General features: G+C 49.4%; 1 protein-coding gene across 1 annotated transcript; it reads left to right on the top strand.

The window, feature by feature from the left end:
- Positions 1-252: 252 nt before the first annotated feature.
- On the top strand, positions 253-11,027 carry LOC100276961 (uncharacterized). The gene is given in 3 exon segments (NM_001150649.2): positions 253-791; positions 2,291-2,492; positions 10,619-11,027. Coding segments are annotated over 3 exon segments (771 nt in total). The 5' UTR covers positions 253-358; the 3' UTR covers positions 10,755-11,027.
- Positions 11,028-14,565: the final 3,538 nt, after the last annotated feature.

Raw genomic sequence — 14,565 nt, 5'->3', positions numbered from 1 at the left:
AGATATATATACCTCTTAAAATGTAAATGAGAGCTGAATACAAGGAATAACCAGAGAAGAGAAATAGGGAATTGAATGAAAGAGAGATATTTAAAAATGAATAGAAAGAGCGGGGCTGCGGCGGAAGGGTTGCCGAAACCAGTGGATGTTAATCCGTGTTCTTGCCCGCGTGTTGTTAGCCGTTAGGCTCGGAAGCAGGCCCCCGATCTTCGGTTGTCTGAAAACTTGGCCCAACATGAAAACAGTGCGCCTGAAGGCCCAGGCCGTCAGCTCTTGCGGGAAGCACTCAATTGTAATACTGTGAAGTCTGAACCGGCTGGCCTGGCCGTTGCTGAGGGAGAGGATAAAGAACACCGAAATGCCACTCCTGCTGCTCCCACCACCGGCGTGCACCACGGCAGCGACGTCGCTCGCTTTCTCGCGGCCCCGGCCTTCGCGGGCGCGTTGGGCCAACCTCTCTTACGCGTTCCCCCGCCTGAGGAAATACGGGCGTCGCCACCGCGAGCCCGTGGCCGGCCCCAGCCTCGATGATGACGGCGGCGAGGAGGATGAGACGGAGGCAGAGGACTGGGAGTCCGACGATGGCGATGAAGAGATGGAGATAGACGAGGAGGAGTTTCTGACGATGCGGCCCAAACCGGCGGGATTTGGCGAGGGGAAAACATATTCCACTGACATTGAGGAGCAGCTTCTCCGGGAGATGGGCTTTGGCGGGGGCGCGGCGCGGCGAGGAGAGGCGGCCCCGGCCAATCGCCGCGCCGGGGATAGTTCCACCAAAGTAGCTGCCGCAGGTTGGCTCTCTCTCTGCTATCCTGTCCCCTACTAGTATTACGTTATCCTTTCTTTATTTCTTGAGCATGGGAGTTACACTCGGGTACAACAGCGAATTAAAAAAAAAACAAGAAGAAGATCCCCTGTATGTAATTTCATTTAGAAACTAAAAATGTAGCCCGACAACACGTCATGCAAGGTGGCAACATTTATAAAGAAGGGCGGCGAAATTAGATAACGTCGTCAGCAACAAGCCTGAATGCTGCTCTGAATGTAGTCACATCGGCATAATCACAGTTCCTTATGAAAAAAAATCGTTCGTTCATCTTCTTAGAAAACAAAAACGGTGCAAATACTCCTGCCCATCTTGTCATCCCTAACAATCGGACTTAGAAAAGGTAAAAAAATAACAGAATTGCCCACCTTTTCTTTTTCTGGGGTGCTATTTCCCTTTGTTTTAGTTATTTATGACATTTTGCTCAGCTACATTCATGTTGAGAAGATGCCACTCATTTGGTCATCCACCGCTGGAAAGTAAATGCAATGTGTGATATATTTCTCAAATAACCTTGATTGCATTTCCTGCTTTTACTTCCCCCAGGCAAATAGAGATCTGTGTTCTACAACTGAATGTGTCCTTGCCATTCCATTGGCAGAATCTTGAACATTATCAAAATATGATATCCTTGAACTAAGTAAATCCAGAACAATGTTTTGTGTTGGTTGAAAAAGAAATAAATATTAGTGGGGACATGCAAGGTAAGGTTGAGGAAACTGTTTTCTTCAGCACAGAAGTAATTGAACTTTGTGCGAAAAATGTTGAATTCAACCATGAGTCAAACCTGCAATTTTCTTTGATGCATATTGCCAGTCCACTTGTCTGGAAATGTATGGCCATAATATGTCATGTACTCGGAAGTCAGAACTTGATAGACATCATAGGTAGCACGGACAAGTATATAAATAAATCATGAACGATAGAACTACTCATTTGAAGCTAGCAGTACTGGTAAACTGTAAAGAAATGAAACCGTGTACGTGTAATAATCATTTCCCAATGACTCGTTTGAGTTAGATGAGGCAATGGCCCTATACCATGCATGAAACAACTATAAAAGTTGTTGAGAAAACAACGACCTTATGATCCTTTTTTTGTTCCTTCCAAGTTCCAAAACTAGACAAAGTTGATGCCACATGTTCTTCCTCCATATAAACATGGCTTGACAAGGTTTTATTTCCATCCCGAATCCAGCTCTTAATGTAATGACAGATAAAGAAAGTCTGCATGAAAGATTAAAAAGGGCAGACCCAGTGCCGGATGCTCCCACACGAGTGTTTTTTCCTATTATTGTTATTTGTGCATAGCCATGATTTTGTAGACCTGAACTGCCTCAGCATTACCTTTTGCAGATCATTTGAAATTGGCATCACTTTATTTAGCTACCACTATAAGCGTTGAAGGAGCTATTGTTGGGCATAGTCTTTGTTCTTTTGATTCATTCTCTATACTTCCTAACAGATGTCAGTGATGATGGTGTTCAAGTTCGTGTTTGGAACCTCCCAAAAAAGAAAAACATACACAAGGACCTGAAGCAAGCTTTTAAAGGGTTTCATGGCCTTTTATCCATTGATCCAGCAGTTTCCGCAAATAAGAAAACCCGTGATCCTATTTGTAAGGGTTTTGCATATCTCAAACTAGAGTCTGCTGAAGCTGCAACAAGGTAATTTATTCTTGTTAAACTCTTTACATTGTTTGATCCTTTGTTCTTCACCATTTGTGTAATTCCATGTGTTTATTCCTTACTTTATTGCTTTGCACAACTGCACGTAAACAAATCCAAAGAACAGTGCTTTTAGTTCATTGCTGAAATGTCTTAATTATAGTGTTGTTGACAACCAAATCTGTCAAGGGCCTGGGCGTCTAGAGCAGGGGGCCCTCGGCTACGAAGGTCGTAGCCGCGGTTCGTCGTCTTCTCCGGCGTGGTTATCCCCCACAGCCGTAGGCTTAGTTGGTAGAGAGAGAGGTGGAGAAGAGATAACTTGTTTGCTGCCTTTATTCCTGTCTCCCTGTGCCGCATATATAGCCATCGGCCTGCTGTTATTTTAGGCAAGCCTAAACATGGTAACACTAATCAATCACTCCTTTCCTTCCCTCTACTTTCCATTCTTCTACTAATCAATCACCCATCAATCTCTCCTTTCCTTCCCTCTACTTTCCATTCTTCTATTTTCCTTCCTAGCAACTGCTTTCCATATGCTCCTGCTGATCTCCTAGATCTACGCGCCCTGCGCGCTCCTGTGCGCGGCGCCTGTCACGGGCGCGACGCTGCCTGGCGTACGAGCGCCCGTACATGACATCTCTCCCCTCGTCGAAGGCCAGCTCGTCCTCGAGCTGGAAGGCTGGGAATCGGGCGCGGAAGTCGTCGAACTCCTCCCAGGTGGCTGATGAAGCTGGTTCGCCGCTCCAGTGAACGAGGACTTGCCGCACGCCACGCAACAAGCGAGCCCCCGCTATTCTTGCAGGCTTAGGCACTACCGCACCATTGAGAAGAGGCGGCAGAGCCGGCGGTTTGGTGGGTGGGGAGCCCACGTACTTCTGGAGCACGCCGACATGAAACACGTCGTGCAGGCGCGCGCCGGGCGGCAATTCTAGCCGAACAGCCACGTCATTGATGATCTCGGTGACGCGGTAGGGTCCCACGTAGCGAGGCTTGACCTTCCCAGTGATGGTTCGCGGCAGGGACGCCGCCACACGTTGGCGAAGGCGAAGGAATGTCCAGTCCCCAACCTCATATGTGACCTCCCGGTGGTGCTTATCATACTGCAGCTTTTGGACCGCCTGAGCCTGCTCGAGACGGAAGCGGACGTCAGCCAGAAAGGCTTCCCGCGCTTCCATTTCTTGTGCCACCGCCGCCACACTTGTGTCGCCGGGCTCGTAGGAGCGGATGGAGGGCGGATCACTGCCGTGGACCACCCGGAACGGGGTGTCGCGGAGGGACGACTGGTAGGCCGTGTTGTAGACGTACTCCGCCCAGGGGAGCCAGCGAAGCCACTGGCGAGGGCGATCGCCCGTGAGGCAGCTTAGGTACATGACGATGACGTGGTTGGCCACCTCCGTCTGGCCATCCGTCTGCGGGTGGAACGCTGATGACATGAGGAGCTTGGTGCCCATGAGGCGCATCAGCTCGCTCCAGAACGACGAGGTGAACAGCGGGTCGCGGTCGGAGACGATGGATTGCGGTATCCCGTGGAGACGGACGATGTCGGTGAAGAAAGCCTGTGCCACAGACTCCGCCGTGTACGGGTTCGCTAGGGGGATGAAATGGCAGTATTTGCTGAAGCGGTCGACGACGGAGAGGATGACCGTCTTGCCGTGCACCCGGGGTAGCGCTTCAACGAAGTTCATCGCAATGTCCGCCCAGACCGCCGAGGGCACTGGCAGCGGCTGCAGCAAGCCAGCCGGATGTAGATGTTCCGACTTGAACCGCTGGCACGTCGTACACGCCCGCACGAAGTCCTGTACCAGGCGTCGCATGTTGGGGAAGTGGAAGTCCCGGCGCAGGCGGTGCAGGGTGCGGTGGACGCCCTCATGCCCATCGTCATGCACGGCGGCCACAATCTCCTGCAGCAGGGGCGACGCCGGTGGAATGTACAGGCGCCCATCGTAGGTGACCATGCCGTCAGCCACCGCCCACGGTGCATCACGGGTGCCAGCGCCGACTCCTTCATGGATGGCTGCTAGAGCCGGGTCCATGGCCTGGGCCTGACGAAGGCGCGATGAAGTCGAAGCGGGGCGCGGAGATCGCTAGCAGCACGCTCTCCTCCGTGTCGCGGCGGGAAAGAGCATCCGCAACGACGTTCGTGGCACCCGACCTGTACTCCACAGTGAAAGTAAAGCCCAACAACTTACCGACCCAGTGGTGTTGCGGGATTGTGGAGAGGCGCTGGTCGAGGAGGTATTTGAGGCTATAGTGGTCTGTCTTGACGACGAAGCACCGCCCCCAGAGGTACGGCAGCCAGTGCCGGACCGCCTGGACTAGGCCGATGAGCTCGCGCTCGTAGGCTGCCAACGCCTGGTGACGAGGAGCGATGGGACGGCTGAAGAATGCCACCGGATGTCCCTCTTGGGTGAGCACGGCGCCAAACCCGTGTGACGATGCATCACACTCAACCACGAAGGTCTTTGTGAAGTCAGGCATGGTGAGGACCGTTGCCGAGGTGACGGCGGCCTTGAGGGCGCCGAAAGCCACCACTGCCTTGTCATCCCAGGCGAAGCCGTCTTTCTTGAGGAGGGCCATGAGCGGTGCGCGACCGTGCCGTAGTTGGGCACAAACTTGCGGTAGTAGCCCGCCAGGCCAAGAAACCCGCGCACCGCCCGAGCCGAGCGCGACACTGGCCAGTCGAAGATGGCCTGCACCTTTGTCGGGTCCATGTCTACGCCCGCCGCCAAGATCACATGACCAAGGTAGGCGACGGACGGGGCTCCGAAGGCGCATTTGGAGCGCTTGACGAAGAGTTGGTGGTGTTGTAGTTCCTCGAGGACCATCCTGAGGTGGTGCAGGTGCTCCTCCCAATTCTTGCTATATATCAGGATATCATCAAAGAAAACAAGGACAAACCGGCGCAGGAAGGGACGGAGCACATCGTTCATGAGGGCTTGGAATGTTGCCGGTGCGTTGCAAAGCCCGAACGCCATCACCAGGAACTCGTACAGGCCGTCGTGGGTACGAAATGTCGTTTTGTGCACGTCTTCCGGCCTCATGCGCACCTGGTGGTACCCGGAACGCAGGTCCAGCTTGGAGAAGAACCGGGCACCATGAAGCTCGTCCAGCAGCTCGTCGACCACCGGGATCGGGAAGGCGCCCTTGATGGTGACCGCGTTTAGCGCGCGGTAGTCGACGCAGAACCGCCACGACCCGTCGGGCTTCTTCACGAGGAGGACCGGCGACGAGAATGGTGAATCGCTGCGACGAACAATCCCCTGCTCGATCATGGCGACGCACTGGCGTTCCAGCTCGTCTTTGTGTGCCGCCGGGTACCGGTAAGGCCGGACTGCCACCGGCTGCGCGCCCTGCTTGAGGATGATGCGGTGGTCATGGGCGCGCAACGGGGGCAGACCGACCGGCTCTGCGAAGACGGGCGCGAAGGTGTCCAGGAGAGCCGCGAGCAGAGGCTCGGCCGCGGTGGTGGCGCCCAGCACCGGCGCCGAGGACGTGGACACGCCGTTCCAGCAGACTGTGCAGTCGTGGTGCTGTAACGACATGCGCTTGCATGCGAGATCCCACACAATGGGCCCCAGCGCGCCCAAACAGCGAGTGCCGAGGACGACATCGTACTCGGCCAACGGCATGACGAAGAGATCGGCCGGGAATGCGTCACCGCCGACGGTGAGGGGCACGTTGCGGATGACGCCCACGCAAGTGATGCGCTCGTCGCTGGCCACCATGGTCGAAAGGCACGAGCGCTATTGCTGGGGAAGGCCAGAACGCCGCGCCGCTGCCTCGGATATGAAATTGTGCGTGCTGCCCGAGTCGAGGAGGGCGACGAGCGGGGTGGCTCCTAACATGACGGCGACCTACATGGTGTCGGCCACGGGACAGCCTGAGACGACCTGCAACGAGAAGCACGGCGCCTCAGCGTCGGGGCCGTCGGGGTGGTCGGTGTCGTCTTCGTCCATGATCTCGACGCCGTCGACGAAGAAGATGCGCTTGCAGAACCTGTTGTGACCCCTGGAATACTTGTCATTGCAATTGAAACATAATCCGAGGCGACGACGTTCGGCCATCTCCTCAGTGCTGAGCCTTCTGCCCTCGCCACGGCCCGGAGCCGCGCCCGCCGGTGGCGCCGGGAGCGCCAAAGGGACGTGGGGCGTCGGAAGCGCCATAGGCGCCGGTTTCGGTGGCGGAGGCAGGACGCCGCGTGCGGCTGGCCTGATATGGGCCGGCGTTGGGGCCCTGTCGAGTTCCATCAGCTCCACTTGCCGTGCGAGGCTCATAGCCGCCGCGAGTGACTGGGGGTTGTGGATGCGCACCGCATGGCTGAGCGGTGGCAACAGCTCGCCCGTGAAGAGTTGCACGCGCTGGCGTTCCTCCAGTGGTCCGGCGCGCGGTAGTAGCTCCTGGAAGCGGTTCTGGTACTCCTCCATGGTGCCTGTACGCCTACACTCAGCGAGTTCGAACAGCGGCGCCGAGCGTAGGGGAGGCCCGAAGCGCAACTGGAGGATGTCCTTGAAGCGGTGCCAGCGCGGAGTCCCCTCATCCGTCTGTAGCTGGAGGTACCACGACTGGGCCACGCCCTCGAGGTGGTAAGAGGCCATCCAAACCTTCTCCTCCTCCATGATCCGCTGCTGATGAAAGTAGGACTCACAACGGTTGACGAAGAGCATGGGGTCCGACTTGCCGTCAAAACGCGGGAAGTCGATTTTTTGGAACCTTGGTGGTCGATCGATGTGGTGCTGGCCGTCGTGGCCGCCGCTGCCGGACGGCGAGGAGGATGGCGCCTTGTCCTTCTTCAACGACTCGACGTCATTTTGGAGGACAGACATCGTGCCCACGAGCTTCTCGATTATCGTAGCCAAATCGTCGATGGTTTTGGTGGTCATAATGGAGGAGGTCGATGGCGGTGATGGTGGAGGGCTGGGTGGTGGTTGGGTGACGTCGAGGGACTGATCGGAGGTGTGGGATCGAGTGGACGAAGATCGCCTGACTCGTGATACCAGGTTGTCAAGGGCCTGGGCGTCTAGAGCAGGGGGCCCTCGGCTACGAAGGTCGTAGCCGCGGTTCGTCGTCTTCTCCGGCGTGGTTATCCCCCACAGCCGTAGGCTTAGTTGGTAGAGAGAGAGGTGGAGAAGAGATAACTTGTTTGCTGCCTTTATTCCTGTCTCCCTGTGCCGCATATATAGCCATCGGCCTGCTGTTATTTTAGGCAAGCCTAAACATGGTAACACTAATCAATCACTCCTTTCCTTCCCTCTACTAATCAATCACCCATCAATCTCTCCTTTCCTTCCCTCTACTTTCCATTCTTCTATTTTCCTTCCTAGCCACTGCTTTCCATATGCTCCTGCTGATCTCCCAGATCTGCGCGCCCTGCGCGCTCCTGTGCGTGGCGCCTGTCACGGGCGCGACGCTGCCTGGCGTACGAGCGCCCGTACATGACAAAATCCATGTGGGGTTTTCATCACAGCAGTTGATAAGCCAAATATGCTCTTCATCTGATATTGCTCAATTACATCCTTCATTGCTTCTCTTCATTTTGTTTACAACTACGTCATACCTGGCTTCTTGAAACCATCCATTGATATTCGAAGTTTCAAACTGCTAGCTTTAGCAAGCATGAGAAGCACTACATATTCTACTAGGTACTACAAAGTACTCATACCAGTATCTATTATATTGAGATTTTTGGCTTGATTCCATCTGCTAGTCGTGTTCCGTGGCTTGATTCCATCTGCTAGTCGTGTTCCCTTATCATTCATCCACCATGTTAAATTCATGGTATTGCACGTGAAATGTCAATTCAACAACTTAAGCACGTTGGCCACTCACATTAAGATCAACTGCCATATGAAATGCTAGATTCTTTGTGCCCCACTGTCTGGAATTCCATCTACTCAATCCATAGATTTGTAGAGAAACTATTATATGCTTTGCACCCATTATGCCAAGTCTGCTGTGATGGTACATTGCTTTTAGTATTCTTGAAACATCCATTGAATTGTATAAGTGGATTGGCTACCTTCTTCTATTAGCTTAAGCTTTTTGGTTGAACTGGCGAGTGCATCCACTCTAACATGGTATCAAAGTTAGAGGTCTCGAGTTCGAATCGTGGCAGAGCCTTTATTTATGCCTTCGCTCTTTATTTTCACGTTTGCGCCATTCTCTCTGGCTGCACATGAGTCGGGGTTTTAAATTGTATAAGTGGATTGGCTACCTTCTCCCCCATTAACTTAAGCTTTTGGGTTGCACTGGTTAGTGCATCCACTCTAACAACATCAACCTCATCACATTATTCTATAACACAGATATCCAGTGCAACTTTCTTCCTCTATTTTGTGATTCTGTCAAAAGCTGCTGAGCTAGGAACCTAATCGAGCTAAAATTTTCTGTAGCAGGCAATATATAAACATGGATTATGCTTGAACCCAATTACATGTTTATCTCTTTTTTTTGCTAAATTAAGCTTGCTAATGTTCTTAGGGATGAAAGGGATACATTGTTTCTCCTTGTACACTTGATTACAAGCTACCATAATGACTGAATCCAGCAGAATATGTTCTCAGTATTAGTGTTTGTAGGAGTACAAATATCTACAATTTGTAAATCTGAAAAGTATACTGTGCACAGTAGAAGTAGGGATGGTAATGGGTCGGTTCGGATCGGGTGGAGCAAAAACCCATCCACGATCACATCCGTGAAGTCTACCTAAACCAGACCATGATCGCACCGGCGGGTGCAATTTTAAATAGGGATGAAAACGGTCGGAAACGGTATTTATTCGGTAATCAGTTTTTCCTTTGATTGCGAATAAATAGGATATAGAATATACAATACAAATTTGTATTCTTGTTTTTAACATCTAACTTGTTAAGATTCATAAAAGGTAAACCTCAAATTCATCCTACATTTTCTCAAATAATAGATATAAACTTCGGTATGGATTCGGAAACAAATTCGATAATTTTTTCAACTTTTTGTGTTGTAAGGAGCAAATAATACATAAAACAACTTATATAATATTTTATTCATATTTATACTAATGTGCTTAATAACATAAGAAAAGATCAACATCAAATTTAATACATATCTATTTTAAAATATTAAATTCGTTCTAACAGATCGGATTACCACTTTCATCCCTAATTTTAAACCCGTCGGATTTCAGGTGAGTTTCGGGTCATCCACGGGTTTTTACTTAGTGTACATTTAAACAATAATTAAGCTATAAGCAATTAAATAGTAACAATAATCGAGTTATATTTATGGATTTTAATCCTTCTCCCGTTGAGCAGCAACAAAACACTTCATGAATCATTAACGAAGTTATTTATTCAAAACAATTACTATTGTATCTTAATCATTATTGCACAAAATAATGAATAAACCAAATTTCGGGTCGGGTGCGGGCCACCCGTGGGTTCAAATAGAAACCTGCACTCACACCCGCGAAACTTTAGGTCGGGTACGGATTGCACCCGCGGGTCAAAATCCACATGTACCCGCACCCCGTACCGTCAGGTCAGGTACCCGTCGGGTTTCGGGTTTGTGGATTGAATTGCCATCACTAGGCCATTAGTAGAAAGCTTGATGAAACCCCTGGATTGGACCTGTAGCCATAGGTGTCATAGGTCACTGGAAACAACAGCTGAAGTGGGCAGAGAAGTAATATCCTGTCTTATTCCTAATTATTTAGCCATGTCTATTTGATACTTGAGAGCATTGGAACCTTCTCGGTTTCTCTCCGCTCAGATGTTTTTTCTTATTTGATACTTGAGAGCATCCATTCAAGACCAGGTCCCTTCCACATGCTCTTTTGTTTCCCCATTTTTTACATCTCACTTAACATAGGTTACATCAATGTTGTACGATTATGTTACTTAGGGCTAGTTTAGGAACACTATTTTTCTAAGGGAAAATGAACTAATTTTCCTTTGAAAAATGAAAATCCCTTAGAAAAAAGGGGTTCCCAAACTAGACCTTACTGTATGCCTTTTCCACTAGAATTGTTTACATATCACTTGGATATGTTTCTGAGAGCCATGCATTCATAATTTGTTATGCAATTATTCTGAACCCTTGTGTACATTTACTTCTAACCACTGAAAACATATTGTGCTTTATTTCTGCAGGTTCGTGGAGATATACTCTCATCAAACTGTGTCATTTGGCAAGATTCAGAAGCCAATCAGTTGCTGTATCATCGATAAACGCAGCTCTGTTGAGCATTCAAATAAGCATCCACTAGTCAGGCAATCCCTCAATTAATGTCCAAGCACCAAAACTTGGTAGCGGCAAGTTGAGTAACACATATCTGCCATCTAGCACAAGTAATCACGCACTTCTAGGGGTCTCAAGTTTTATGAAAAAGCTTTGATAAACAGATAGATTAGACAGTTCTCTGTATTCCAAATAACTGTTTGTATCAAGCAATTTGGTCTTGTTTTTTTAGGGGAAGCAATTTGGTCTTGTTACCCATCTATATGTTAGGAGAGAATGAAAATGGTAACTATCCTATTCTATAGGGCCCAAAAAGCAAATGTACATGGAGTAAGTTTACACAGAGAACCATAAATTCGAGAGAAAATACAATACAAGAAAGGAACTATGTATACGCACTAACACCCTCAAACGCATGATGGATCAACAACAGTGAGTTTGGAGAGAAGAAAACTATTTGAGCTCTAGTATGGGTCTTGGTAAGCAAATCGACAAGTTGTAACTCTGAAGGCACATACTGAAGGGAAACCACATAATCCTGAACTACATACCGAACATAAAAACAATCGATGCCAATGTGTTTAGTGAGCTGATGCTTCACCAGATCCTAATGTATACTAATGGCATCGGTACTATCACAGTGCATAGGCGTAGAAGTAGTAAGAGAGATCCCAAGTCAGCCAACATCCACCGAAGCCATGTCACATCAGTCGTCACATAAGCCAAGACACGCAACTTAGCCTTGGCATTGGAATGAGCAACATTAGTCTGCTTCTTGGTCTTCCATGAAACCAAGGAGGACCCAAGGAAAACACGGTAGGCAGAGATGGACTAGAAATTCGAAGGTTCGGTACCCCAAGGCACATCAGAACTGAGAGCACCTAGAGGGGGGGGGGGGTGAATAGGTGATCCTGTAAAACTTCAAAACTTAAGCCACAAAAACTTGTTAAGTGTTAGCACAATTATGGCCAAGTGGCTAGAGAGGAGTCAAAACACAATAACCACAAGAAATTAATCACAGAGATGACACGGTGGTTATCCCGTGGTTCGGCCAAGTACAAAACTTGCCTACTCCACGTTGTGGCGTCCCAACGGACGAGAGTTGCACTCAACTCCTCTCAAGTGATCCAATGATCAACTTGAATACCACGGTGTTCTTGCTTTTCTTTTCTCAATCCTGTTTGCGAGGAATCTCCACAACTTGGAGCCTCTCGCCCTTACAAAAGATGTTCACAGAGAATCACGGAGCAAGGGAGGGAATGAGCAACGCACACAAGACTTCAAAAGATCAGAGCAACACGCACACAAGCAGCAATAAGAGCTCGCAACACAACTCAAAGAGTACACAACTCCACAAGAGCTCTATATGCTATCACAATGAATCGAATGCGCTAGATCAATGTCTTGGTGCTTAGAAAGGTTGTAGGAATGCTTGGTTATTCTCCTCCATGCGCCAAGGGGTCCCTTTTATAGCCCCAAGGAAGCTAGGAGCCGTTGAGAGCACATCTGGAAGGCTATTCTTGCCTTCTGTCGTCGGGCGCACCGGACAGTCCGGTGCACACCGGACAGTGTCCGGTGCCCGATTCCTTTCCTTAAATGGCGAAGCCGACCGTTGCCGACCGTTGCAGATCTGGCGCACCGGACAGTCCGGTGCTTCCCTCCGACCGTTGGCTCGGCCACGTGTCGCGCGCCGATCACGCGGCCGACCGTTGGCCCGGCCGACCGTTGGCTCACCGGACTGTCCGGTGCACACCGGACAGTCCGGTGAATTTTAGCCGAAGTCGCCGGAGAAAAACCCGAGAGCGGCCTCTTTGGCCGAGGCAGCCTGGCGCACCGGACACTGTCCGGTGCACCACCGGACAGTCCGGTGCCCCAGACCGAAACAGCCCCTTGGCTGCACACAGCCAAGTCTTCTCTTCTCTTCTTCTTTCTGTTTCTAACACTTAGACAAATATATTAGTATACAAAACCAATGTACTAAGGCTTAGAAACATACCTTTACTTGTGATTTGCACTTTGTTCAACCATGGGCATATTCTCACATTTAAGCACTTGTGTTTGCACTCAATCACCAAAATACTTAGAAATGGCCCAAGGGCACATTTCCCTTTCAATCTCCCCCTTTTTGGTGATTTATGCCAACACAACATAAAGCAACTAGGACAAGTGCAAAATCTCTTCAAATAAAAACTCAAATTGGTTTTGATTCAATTTTGGCATATATGGATCATCCTTTGCCACCACTTGGTTTGTTTTTGCAAATCAAACTCAAATCTCTATTTCTATGTCAACCACACATGTTGAGGCATAAAGAGAGTCATTCCAAACGAGATTGATCAAAGATTTCAAAAACTCCCCCTAAATCCCATAATCAATACTTCTCCCCACAAGAAACCAACTTTTGACAATAGAGACAATAAGAGACAAAAGCTTTTGACAAAACAAAAACTATATTCTACTATTTTCAAAATCTCTCAAGTGGTAGCTGATCCATTTTATCACTTTGGCCTTTATTTTCTCCCCCTTTGGCATCAAGCACCAAAACGGGATCAATCTTGGCTCTATAACCCCATTGCCTCACCAAAATCTTCAATTAAGAGCAAATGGCAATAAGAGTTCATGAGATGGACTTGGAATAAGTTACCCTCTCATCGGAGTGCAGTGGAAGTCTTTCATTGGTCCAAGTCCACCTGTCCCTTTCAATTCGCCTTCGAGACTAAACCAAGCAAACTCAACCATATGGTTAGTCTCAAAGGGTCAAGTTGTAACACATCTCCCCCTAAACATGTGCATCACTTTGCAACGGACTTGTGAGGTCCAGGGAGTGTTTGTACAACTTGAGCACCACAATGAGCAACAAAATGCAGAATGAACATGATCAAAGGCATAAACACATGTATGCTACAGTTCAATCCAGGTTCCGCGAATCTAAGACATTTAGCTCACTACGCAGCCTGCAAAAGGTCTTCTCATCTAGAGGCTTGGTAAAGATATCGGCTAGCTGGTTCTCGGTGCTAACATGAAACACTTCGATATCCCCCTTTTGCTGGTGGTCTCTCAGAAAGTGATGCCGGATGTCTATGTGCTTTGTGCGGCTGTGTTCAACAGGATTTTCCGCCATGCGGATAGCACTCTCATTATCACATAGGAGTGGGACTTTGCTCAGATTGTAGCCAAAGTCCCGGAGGGTTTGCCTCATCCAAAGTAGTTGCGCGCAACACTGTCCTGCGGCAACATACTCGGCCTCAGCGGTGGATAGGGCAACGGAAGTTTGTTTCTTAGAATTCCATGACACCAGGGACCTTCCTAAGAACTGGCACGTCCCCGATGTACTCTTCCTATCGACCTTACATCCAGCATAGTCGGAGTCTGAGTATCCAACTAAGTCAAAGGTAGACCCCTTTGGATACCAGAGCCCGAAGCAAGGCGTAGCAACCAAATATCTAAGAATTCGCTTCACCGCCACTAAGTGACACTCCTTAGGATCGGATTGAAATCTAGCACACATGCATACGCTAAGCATAATATCCGGTCTACTAGCACATAAATAAAGCAAAGAACCTATCATGGACCGGTATGCTTTTTGATCAACGGACTTACCTCCTTTGTTGAGGTCAGTGTGTCCGTCGGTTCCCATCGAAGTCTTTGCAGGCTTGGCGTCCTTCATCCCAAACCGCTTCAGCAGATCTTGCGTGTACTTTGTTTGAGAGATGAAGGTGCCGTCCTTGAGTTGCTTTACTTGGAACCCAAGGAAGTAGTTCAACTCGCCCATCATCGACATCTCGAATTTCTGCGTCATCACCCTGCTAAACTCTTCACAAGACTTTTGGTTAGTAGAGCCAAATATTATGTCATCGAC

This window comes from Zea mays, chromosome 5, assembly GCF_902167145.1.
Source record: "Zea mays cultivar B73 chromosome 5, Zm-B73-REFERENCE-NAM-5.0, whole genome shotgun sequence".
NCBI lineage: Eukaryota > Viridiplantae > Streptophyta > Magnoliopsida > Poales > Poaceae > Zea > Zea mays.
This window is presented reverse-complemented; position numbering and strand designations above follow the sequence as displayed.